Here is a 12,098-nt window from a genome sequence, read left to right as displayed (position 1 = left end):
AAGCAAGACAAAAAAGCTGGCACTTGGCATTACACAGATGTTCACTAGCCAGACAACCAGCTTGTGATTGTGAACACTCCTCACCAATGAAATATGTCGCACACTTGGGGAGGCAGTGTGGCTCAGCGGTACAAACTTTGCTTCGTACCCGAAAGGTACCGAGTTCGATTGCCCACTCCTGCGCTGTGTGGCCTTGAGCAAGTCACCTCGCCCTAGCTCAATTTGCGCGCTGCACTGCGGCTAATGCCTGGGTTATTCCAGTCTTCCCTTGGAATGACTGGTCACAAAAAAGGAGGAAATTTTTCAGCGCATAGATCAAGAATTTTACAGAGATGTTTTAAGGAGGTTTTTAAAACAACGAAATAAAATTAGCAGGCAATATTTTTTTTATTGTCAAATAATATGAAAAGCTGCTGACATTCAAAATGAACAATAAATAAATAAATGAATATAGTAATTGAGTCAGTGATGTAACTATTATGACACCTTCTGATTTCATACTTAACATTGAATCAATGAGGTCCCATTAGCTCAGTTCATAGAGCAAACGCAAAGGGACAGAAATTGATCTTGGGTGAAGTCTGTGGATTTATTTCCGACCCCTCCAGTCCACCTAACAGGCAATTGGATAGCTGGGTCCGTTAGATCTAGTGAAAATTATCGTGATAGACTAGCATTCTGTTAAAAGGGTAGCAAGCAATTGCTATTGTCCGCTTCACACTATAGAAACCGGAATAAATTCCAGCTCTATGAGCTGAACAACTACCTTTTAAATTTTTTTATTGAATCAATGTGAGTAAAGAACTTTCTTCCCTAAAGGTTATCTCATTATCAATATTTTCAATCAGAAATGAAGAAACGATAGCAATCTATGCAATGCTGTTGACAGTGCAAGTAACAAAAACAAGATAAATAAAATAAAGGATTGAAAATGAAATCAAAAATATGTAATTGAATAATAAGAATGGAAGTAGTACTGATTGAATTCTAACATATCCTCAACACTATTTACTACCATCAGATGGATGATAACTGCAAGTCTTCAATCAACAAAATAATATGACTTGGGAAGGGAATGATCAGTTTGTTACAAAAGTGATCTCGTCCTACACAATATTCACACTTCACTAGTTGTGCATTATTTATATCTAGTATTCACTAGGTGATTGTTTAAACAAAACAATAAGCGATTGATTAACAGTTTTTATTTTCTCTTATTTTCAATAACAATTACCTATCCAGCAGTAATCGGAAAGGTAGAATTGCACAATCTGGTAGAAAGTACTTAATTTCCAACATGGTCTACATCTGATTTTTCTTCTATCAATTATCTATCAAGAATACATCATGTTTGTCATTCATCTTATGAGATAAACATCTTTTAATCTTTAACGAGTTCCCTATATGACAATGTCAATCATGTTGACATACTTTGATGATATAAGCCTACCCTTTGATGTCTGCAGTCGCATTTTCGTTTTATACAGTCATTCATGTCTAAACTCCGCCCAGAAACTATTTCATAGGTCCGTTGATTGCCATATTTCAAACTTTTCTTCTCATGAGTTCGTTTGATCGAAGAGAATCTTGACCCTTCAACGACTGGTCGTTCTGACAGCTCACGTGTCAACTATGCCTTGAGTCATAGTTGAAGCTTTAGAAGACAATCATCGCATAGTTGCGTCACAATCACCACCTTGATGAATATATTAGCCAGGCATGACTGATATGTAAAAAGGCCAAATTATGTTCTATTTACATTTGAAACAAACAAAGTATATCACTTATCACGTCTCATTGAGATATAAAAAATGATATAAAAATCAATAAAATCGACCGATAAATTAAAAAGTTGCAAAAAAAAAAAAAAAAAACTAAAATAAACAAAAACAATTTTTTTAATGAAATTTACTCGTAAAACAGTTGGTGATCAACCGATTTTTCTGAAATAAAGACCAATGTCCTTTTTTCAAACTGATTTCAACAATGTGATTTTCAAATTCCTAACAATTATATTTTTTACTTTTAGTTTTTAGTTATTAGGCTGACTCAAAAAGGTGCTACATTTTTTGCATAACATTAGCGTAATCCCTTGACCGTTAGGAGGACCTTTGTTTCAGACAACTGGTTAGAGCCTGTGATTGGTTGAAGACTTTGGGATGCTTGACTCACAATTCAACAAGAATAGACAGTGGCGGTGGATCAATGACGGTAACATTTTTATTTACCAACCATTTTTCTCAGTGCTAAATAATACAAAGTAATAATTTCGCATCAGATAAAAAAACAAAACTCTGAAGTTCCTATCCCTCCATTACAATAAAATTGATACCCCGAATGACAAAATCGCCCAACAAATAAGGGAGTTATAAATTATTCATAATATTTTTTTAAGTTTACAATAATTGTCATCAGTCATTTTTCATCACCAAAGTTGTTATTTTTGTCCGATTTTTACCAAAGTGCAATGTCAATGGTTTTCACCCGAAAATAAAATAGGATCCAAATCGCAATCTCTACAACATATTTTATTTTCTGTCGGCAAATTTATAAAAATCAAAATGAACACAATCAGCTAAACTGACAAGCCTGCCATTTCCCCCACAACGTATGAATTTTATTGAGGTCAGTCTTGACTACCCCGCCCATGAATATTTGGCCATTGTAGGTTTTTGTCACGTTGAATCTTTAAAGAGTTAACAAAAATGAGCTTTAATAACAAACAAAAAAAAAAAACACGTGTTACTTTGATAATAATGACAAACATTTGTACCGCAAATCTACCCCTCACTGGAAAGAGAGCTCTGAGCACACATTGTCATTAAAGGAAAATCTCTGCTTTTTAAATTATTTCCTACAACCTGCCATAAATTGTGTAAAAGCAGTTCAATTAATTTGTAAATAAATTATTTTTACATTCACATAAAAGTTACGATGGCCTATGTCAGGATCCATTGCCTGTGGGACTTTGTTGGAATTGCACAGAATAAGAACCAGTGCTTGGGTCTTGTTGGAGTTTAAAATTATTTGTACTCAAGCCAAATGGTCTGAGGACCAAATTCCCCAAGTCTTTGAGTTTACCTGCAGTAAGAGACAAAAAAGTAATGATATGAAGATATGGAAATGATGATTGAGTAATAGTAAGCACATTTATCACAAACGACAAAAGTATAAATGAAAAAAAAAAAAAAGCACATTTGGGTTCCACGTTGCTCAATGTGCTTTAAAATGCTTAATTATCCCCCCCAAACAGACCAGATTAAATCTACAGTGGAACCTCCCGATTACGACACCTCCGAATAGCGACAACCTCCTGATAACGACATTGACCCGTGGTCCAGATTTTTTTTTCTATTTAAGATCAGTAAAAAAAACACCTCAAAATAACGACGTACTTTTTGATAAAACCTCCGAATAACGACATCATTTTGGCGATTTTCGGCAGTTTTCGTAGATATCTGATACGAAAAAGGGTAGCCCTATTCGTCCTTAAGGTCGAATAGCATAAAAATACAGAGTATGAGTACTCAAAAGTTTATAAAAACGATTCCTGCTTGAACCAATGAGAACGCAGCTTTTGAAACCAATGACAACGCAGCTTTTTATTTTGACGAATCTTGGCTGATATGCATTAATAAAAACCAAGGTATGAATGGAAGTGTAAGCAAGTAAACACAAAATCTTGGAAAATGTGATATTATGTGGTGATAGAAGTAGTAGTAGTAGTAGTAGTAGTAGTAGTAGTAGTAGTAGTAGTAGTAGTAGTAGTAGTAGTAGTAGTAATAGTGGTAGTAGTAGTAGTAGTAGTAGTAGTAGTAATAGTGGTAGTAGTAGTAGTAGTAGTAGTAGTAGTAGTAGTGTTTTTGTGGGAGGAGGAGGAAGAGGATGAGGAATTTTATCTAATAACTCACAGCGTCCGAATTACCTGTTTTTGTTTGTTTTAAAGGGTTTTACAGCGCTTGTGACACATCTATGTCATATCAGCGCCAGTATAAAGGAAGAAAATTGGATAGTAAAAAACATTCTAGATTTACAATTGAAATGACATAAGAAAAAGTAAGACAAAAGGGAATGGTTTAAATAGGGAACAGATGTAGATTCTAGGAGAACACTATCAGTGTACTCAGTTCAGATCACCTAAAAGTCTCATCCAGACATACGCACAAGAACCCTCTAAGAGGAATACACTACAATGTTTTGTTTGTTTTGTCAATGTTAATAAAAACTGGTCTCGCGAGCCTTACCACGCCCACTTTGTCCGCCATCTTGGAAACCTCTAAATAACGACACCTCCGGATAATGACATAAAAACTCGGTCCCGTGGCATGTCGTTATCGGGAGGTTCCACTGTACCCATTTCATACAATTTGACTGTTGTTGTGACTAAAACAATATGAATTGTACCATTTTGTAATATGGAGTGTAAGCCCCTTTTGGACATATAAAAGTACATTCTGCTTTCTTAAAGACAAAAAGCATTGTACCCTTGTCTATATCCCTAATGTTGACTGCATAACCAATCAATTCATACTCAGTTGCCGTTCGTGCATATGTGCTTGGTCCTTGTGGTAATTGTGTTGGACTAAATAAAGTGTTCATGAAACAACAATATTGGTGTTGACCATTCAATGCCTTATGATATACAACATCTCTCAGACGTCAATTATGTACTGGCTCACATACTTACAATCTGGGGTCCCCGATAGCTCAGATAGTAGAGCATTGGCTTTACACGGAAAGGGACTGAGATGTGTCCCAAATGAAGTCGAGATTCCCCCTTCTGTCGACCTACCCAGCAGTGATCAGGTAGATGGGACTGTTAGGTCTGACAAAGTACTTTGTGATAGACTAGTGTCCTATCTAAAGGATAGCAAGTATTCATTCACATCTGAATAGCACAATGGCAGGTCAGGGTTTTGCTATCATGAATCATAATTACCTGAATTTGATTTGTTTTTAAGGATTTTACGGCGCTTGTGACACTGTTAGGTCATTTCAACACCAGTAAAAAAAGAAGAACATGGGATAGTCAAACAATTAGAGATTTACAATTAAAGTGAAAAGGTAAGACACAAGGGACTGGTTCAAATAACTGAATCTTTCTCCACAGTTAAATAGCATGTGATGATGATGATAAAATGCGGTGAGAGAGAAAGGTCTATTCATTAAAAGAGTAGTAATGACAGGACTAGACATAGTCAAGCTGCACTGTAATTAATTCCAATAGTCCAATGCTGGAGTACAGACAGACAGTAACAAAATGTTAGTCCATATTAGAAAATACTAAAACAATTTATTCAGGCATGGTACAACCATAGAAGTTTGCTTGCAAAAATTACACTTTAGCACAGTACGGCCAAAAGAGTCTTGATCTTAAGACCACCTAACCATGAATAATTTGCTTTTACTTACGCTTCGCACAGACAGGTTGCCATACACATCTTTTGCTACTACTGCTGCTGTTGTTATTCTGATATTCGTATACAAGCAACTTAAAACATGACAAAATACAGTGCAGTCCTGATAATTCGAATTGGGTGGGAAAAGCAAATGACTTCTATTTATCAGAATTCGATTTGTCTCCAAACAAGCCTAGACTGCTTGAGTAGAAAGCCAAGTTGTACAACAAAGAAAGAAAGACTACACATTGTTGTACCCTTGTTGTACACGTATGCTTTGACCCTGGCCAAGCCATGCCCTGGCCCTTACACTTACAAGCTACACGATAACACAGAGTAGTAGTTAACACTGCATGCTGTGTAGGCCCTCTACTTCTAGATCTAGATCCATCGATCAATAAAGAAAGACAGTACAGAAGAGAAAGAGAAACGCATGGAGTGGGGTGTGACCTATGATTGTTCGTGCCGTGTATTGGTCAGCTTGTGGTTATCACTGTGTGTTAGATCTATTTATAACCAACCCCCTTTGTTAGCCAGCGGCCAGCAGACCACAAGTTAGTCTTAGTGATGAGAGCGCGAGAAGGAGAGAGGGATGACGCGAGACAGCTGGTCAATTTGGAGAAAGAAGAGAGAGGGCGGGTGGGACGGAGAGGGAACAACACACCATTACATGCCTCAGGGGTCTAGTTATTATTATTATAGTCAGCTCAGTCATTTAAACGCATGGGAGGGTGGATACGGAGAACAGGCAGTTCGTTATGACCTTCCAGAGTTTTTTTTTTTAGTGATGGGCAAGCACTTGCACTTCGAATAAAGAGAATAACGACTGTTCGAATTCGAATTAACCATGAATATTTTATATAGAAAAAGAAGAAAATAATTCATTATATCGTATTTTCTTCGATTTAAAAGAAATTCGGTTAATCAGATTTCGAATTATCTGGACTGGACTGAAGGAATTTTTAACAAATTTATAGAGCAGAGGGAAAGAGAGAGAGGGTGAGATTGAGAGAGAGACAGAGAGAGATTAAAAAAATATATTGATTTCAACATACCCATCATTTCCACTTTCAGTTTTTCATTCCTTTCCTTTATTTCTTCTTGAAGTCTCTAAAATTAAAAAAAAAAGAATAATAATTATATAATCTGCTTCCTGTAAATTATACCAAAAAAAATAACGATAAGCCGATAAGGATTGAATTGTAAGCTTCACTTTATTTGATGAAGACATTTCCTTCGAGCTTCAAACACCAACATTTTCATTATTCCGTAAATTATACAGTTAATTAAGATTTACATTGGCAGGGTAAGGTTTAAGTATGAATCAGTAATAAATCTAATTTAATGACATTTCCTGAGTATACTATGATAAGGAACTTGTTGTGAGACTCTTATGTTTTTGTCATCAACATTATCATGGTCAATGAATTAAATATGAAGCCTGGTGATTTTTAAGAGCACATGGTTAAATTCCATTTTTAAAAAATATATAACTGGCATTTTTCACGCTTTAAGAGCAATCTAGAATATGTAATTCATTGAAGGTTGGAATGTCAAATCAATTCTTTTATATCAAATCCAACACCCAATACAAACTGTTATCATCGGTCTATGGAGAGCACTTTTGTCTGAAAAGGTGTTGACAACAGAATAAAACTAACAAGGGTTTTCTCAACTCAAATACTCACCATACATGAAGCCCTCGCTGCATGTTGACTAGGATCCAGCTCTACCACAGCCTCATAATCTTTAAGTGCTTCATCCAGTTTCTCAGTCTTTTCATAAAGCTCTGCTCTACGCAGTATTGCTTTGAGATACTGAGGGTGTAAATCAATGGCAAGAGTGCTATCTTTTATGGCATCTTCAAAGGCATCCTGAAAAATACAAAGAAGCACAAAAGCATAATTAAGTTTTAGGAAAAAGTCTCTTGTGATTCTCGCTTAATCCTTATTGTGGTTTGCCCTAAGGTGTGTTCATCAGACATTGCATTAAGAAATCTAAAAGGGGAGGGGGATTGGAAATAATGAAAGATTAGTCAAAATAGTACTGATTATAGATTTATCTTAAGAATGGGACAACAAATGTGATGCAGCACAAAAATAATAAATCATGAAAAAGATGCTCTGCTTCAAATAGAATAAAACATTCAAATATGACTAATCTTTACCAGTGGGGTGAAACTTGTTATATCTTGAAACATTTCTATCGTAACTCATTCAAAGTTATGCACATTCTTTGTATACTTCTCAATATAATTGCCTTGACAATTATGCATCAAAGAAAAGCTTAGTCATCCAGTCATTCACTTCTTTCATGAGAGCTTCATCGGTATCGAAATTCGAGCCTCCAAGATTTTAGGGAAAAGAAGAGATGATAGCCAGAAGGAGCAAGATCAGGACTATGAGGCAAGTTGGGTAATTTTTCCCATAATGGAGCTACCAGTTTCTTGTCAGACCTGCTTAATGGGAAGTGGCAATATCATGCAAAAGAATCATTCATTTCATTTTGTCTAAGGGAAGATTGAACAACCAAAATTCAGTTGATTCATAAATTTAATTATCAAACTGACCTCTTTCATCTTACAAGCAGCTCTATTTGCATACATAATTGCCCTCTCTTTGTGGAAATTTAATGGGCAAATCTCCAAAGCTTTGGTATACTCAGTGAGAGCTTCTTGGAAATTCTTATCCCTAAATTCTGTGTTGCCTTTGTTTTTGTGTGTTTGACCTTGTTCTCGGCGATCCTGAAAGAAAATTAAGACAAAAGATTCAATGGTTCGCAATCAATAAAATCTTAGTCAAAATTAACATAAATTATCCATATTAGTAATCAAAAGTGAAGCAAGATTAGATTGAGTTCATTCAAGGCTTACACATTTACAAATTAATATAGACCCATCATTGATAACCGTGCCAGTGGTTATCCAAGAAATTTCTTTAATGTCTTAATCCTCCATCTAATTATGGTATTATGTCAAGATGGGATGGATATCAAAATTGAATTAAAGGGACAAAAAAAATATTTAAATTATGATATTTGGATTTATTGCAGTTAAAAATGTAATTTTTTCAATCTCCTAGATAAAAGCATGAAATAAGCTAAAATTTCAGGAATGAACTTTTAAATTAAATTTTCTGGGGTTTTTTTTCCCCTGTCTATCAGAATACTGTACAGAGGGGATGAATCACATACTTGTCCAATAGTCGACATTTAATAATGAGCATAAATAAAATAATTATATTTATCGTGCTGTTAAGTACTTCTCTATTGCAATATCTCAAAGAGTTTCCTCTGGAACTTTTTGGTTCAACATAGTCAATACTACATTTACCATTCTTTCCTCCTCTGTAAGTAACTCTTCCTCTTTCCTTCTTTCTTCCATTGCATCAATCACTTCTTCTTCTTTGTCTTTTTCACTTTCCTCTATATTGTCATGATCCTTTTCACTTGTATCCAAACTCTCACTGCTGTTGTCTTGATGGACTTCGGCATTTTCATTCATACTGTTTATCACATAAGAGTCGTCAGCTTCATCTTCTTCCTCCGCAGACACATACTCCTCATCACTGGAACCATCTGCCAATGATGCTTTTTGTATCAATTGGTTGACAATGTCCTCAGCAGATTCTTTTTCAGGAGCTTCATTTTTTGCTGTCTCAGAGTTAGTTTCAACACAAGCTGTATTGGTTTTGCTTTCCATTATATCAGACCAGAAAAAAAATCCAAAATATACAGCAAAAGTATTTGTTCTTCAATACATCATATCATGGGGCCTTCTTGCACTTTTCAGAAGTTGCTGAAATGTGAAAGAAAAAATAATGGGTATTTATTACAATAGCAGTGACATATAATAAAATGAGAAAAATGGTTAAATATACTTGTAATTCTATATATAATCCACAACCCCCTCTCTCCTCCTCCATTTCACTCAACTTTCCCTGGAATATTATTTATACTGAAAGGAAAAATTAAGATAAAGAAAAAAAAGAACATATGAAACGATTAAACTGATAGTGTTGATCGTAAAACCTTGCTTTGGGGGGGGGGGGGGGGGGGGGGGGTAACTACAGTTCAATAAACGATTTCCTGATTGAAAAGGCAAGTATACCAGTTTGACATTTTAGTGCAAAGTCCAAAAAACTTTGAATATTACTGGCATGTAGAAATTGAATTGGGAATAACAAAACAAAGTGACTATTTCTCAGAATGCTCGGGAAAATAAACTTGATCTCTGTTTCTCCGAACGAGAGTGTCTGTGTGAATGATGAATGTGTTTGCATTTTTTTTTTTTTTTATTATTTTTCTTTTGCCAGTGCTTGGGCGCTCTTGTCTTTTATTCCCAACTTTCTGTTAAATTTCTATCTTGAGTTTGTGCTATCCTGTCTTTCAACCTCTGTTCCCGTCTTGAGACTTTAGCTTTTTCCTTAGGTTTACTTCTGTTCTCTCTTTGATAGTGCAGTGCGAAGTGCAAAAAGTGAACGCGCCATGAAGTATTCGCGATAGCACAACTTTTTGATAAAATCTCTCTTTGTCTTTGTCAACAATGTGATTCAGTGATCTATTAATTACTAAAAACGCTAGATGACTTAATGATTCGTGAGAATTCCCTGTCCACTCTGAGCATTTACTTTTTCATTGATTTTGATATCACCCTGTAACCCATCAGCTACTGGAGGCTAGCCGGCCATTCGGATAAATAGAGTTCAAGTTTATTTTCTCGAGCGTTCGGATAGGCACTTTGATAACTCCAGTCCAGTGGCCGCCGATAGGCTCACTGTAAGGTGAAACCCGTTTTTTGGAACTTTATTTTTGACCCTTTACTGTGTTGGTCACCATGGCGTTATTTGTGAACCCATGTGACTAATTTTGGTATCATTATAAAGGGCACAAAACAAGCTTTCTAACGGTGTATTTCATTCTCAATTCCTGATTGTATTTCTCAGAAAACTTATGTAATAAAAATTTATAAATTTTTGAATTATAACAACTTTTTACATTATGGATACATTTTAATTATACTTCATACATCGATAGACAATTAATTGAAAAACATCTCTGCCAAATTTCATAAAAGTTGATATACTCGCTCATTATTTTATTTTTTCCGCCACCAACCCCACTTTTTAGGACAAAAACCTCATATTTTTTTCCATTTTCGTTTATCATTAATCTTTTCCAAACTTTCCATACATGAAAATGATTTATATGAAAATAAAGCTTATTTTCTGATCTTTAATATGATATCTAACACTTGCCATTTATTTTTTAATTGAAACAAAATTACTGAAAACAATAAGTGGGCCATGTTGACTGCAAGACTCAAAATTTCCCGATCGCCGCGAGATACTGGTTTTGAGGCAGCAGTGAGATCACAGATTCTCTCTGTAAAGTTGACAAAAAATTTCAGTAGAAAAATATAAATAACTCTGGAACCGTAGGTCGTAGAGAAACAAATAAGGTATCAAATTTTATGTTTTTTCAAGTCCCATCCCCCTGACTGAGTCAAATCAAGATATTTTCAGTTTGAAAATTTTATCAAAGTGCCTAGTTCGGAGAAATAGAGCCGGCCATGGCCATGACAAAAAACGATAACCAACAATAAAAATAGTGAACTGACTTGACCATTGCCTCTTCTGAAAACACCTAAGTGTTAAACATTCTAAATACTATCAGTAACATATCACATTATTCATTGAAACCATTCTTACAATAACATAACGTAAGTGTTAGATAAAGAGAAGATTCGATTCATTCACAGATCAATCCAATAATAATGCTTGTCAATTTTTGTCAACTGCAATTACGTCCCTTCAAGTTCCAAGAAGTTTCTTTTGACTTATGGAACTTTCAAACAAAAGAGCTATTGATTAAAAATTGATAAGATATCGATATTGATATCAATACTCTCTCTCTCTCTATATTAATATTAACAACGGCTCCAAAAAAAAACATGGACGTTTCGCGCTTAAAAGCCATCTTCAGCCAAAATGAACCAAAATAAAAAATAAATAAACAAAAACAAAAAAAGTACAACAACAACCCAAACAAAAACAATTAAATCATAAATACTTTCCTACTTTGATAAAATACAAACAGATCGACGGAAGTCAGATATTCGGCACGTCTTTCTGTATCAAAGTCTTGGAATAGAGATGTAGATAATATAGTCTTAGATATTTATTCGGTACGTCCTTTTGTGTATCAAAGTCTTGGAATGGAGATGTAGATAATAAAGTCTTAGATATTTATTCGGTATGTCCTTTTCTGTATCAAAGTCTTGGAATGGAGATGTAGATAATATAGTCTTAGATATTTATTCGGTACGTCCTTTTCTGTATCAAAGTCTTGGAATGGAGATGTAGATAATATAGTCTTAGATATTTATTCGGTACGTCCTTTTCTGTATCAAAGTCTTGGAATGGAGATGTAGATAATATAGTCTTAGATATTTATTCGGTACGTCCTGTCTGTATCTCTACCGTGTGAGCTATCCACGAACACAAAAATATTCGTTTCAAACTCAAAGTCATTACTAGATCCCTCTCTCACCCACTTCTTGAGACCGCCGATTCGTTCGTACACCACCATCGCGAATAATTTTGACCAGCAGTTAAGCTTAATAGCCAATATTCTCAACACAAACATATAACATAGAAACGATTGAGACATTGAGTATGCTCCGGTGTATGGGGTGAATTT

At 35.0% G+C, this 12,098-nt stretch overlaps 1 protein-coding gene across 1 annotated transcript; it reads right to left on the bottom strand.

The window, feature by feature from the left end:
• Nucleotides 1-368: 368 nt before the first annotated feature.
• Nucleotides 369-11,237, bottom strand: LOC144964218 (tetratricopeptide repeat protein 1-like). The gene is made up of 6 exons (XM_078898233.1): nucleotides 11,108-11,237; nucleotides 8,731-9,195; nucleotides 7,969-8,142; nucleotides 7,088-7,273; nucleotides 6,455-6,509; nucleotides 369-3,081 (listed from the first exon to the last, which is right to left on the bottom strand). Exons 2-6 carry the CDS (start codon nucleotides 9,097-9,099, stop codon nucleotides 2,945-2,947), a joined length of 921 nt encoding a protein of 306 aa, XP_078754359.1. The 5' UTR covers nucleotides 9,100-9,195; nucleotides 11,108-11,237; the 3' UTR covers nucleotides 369-2,944.
• Nucleotides 11,238-12,098: the final 861 nt, after the last annotated feature.

This window comes from Berghia stephanieae, chromosome 2 (assembly GCF_034508935.2).
Source record: "Berghia stephanieae isolate SIO BIC M18660-M18661 chromosome 2, UCSD_Bste_1.3, whole genome shotgun sequence".
NCBI lineage: Eukaryota > Metazoa > Mollusca > Gastropoda > Nudibranchia > Aeolidiidae > Berghia > Berghia stephanieae.
Note: the sequence above shows the minus strand (reverse complement) of the source record. Positions and strands in the feature narration are given on the sequence as shown.

Excerpts from the sequence above, each read along its gene's own strand:
- LOC144964218 (XM_078898233.1), bottom strand. The coding sequence starts at position 9,099 with ATGGAAAGCAAAACCAATACAGCTTGTGTTGAAACTAACTCTGAGACA. Across the intron at positions 7,274-7,968 it reads CTGCTTGTAAGATGAAAGAG|GATGCCTTTGAAGATGCCAT; the intron begins GTCAGTTTGATA and ends TGTATTTTTCAG. Across the intron at positions 6,510-7,087 it reads CAGCGAGGGCTTCATGTATG|AGACTTCAAGAAGAAATAAA; the intron begins GTGAGTATTTGA and ends TTTTAATTTTAG.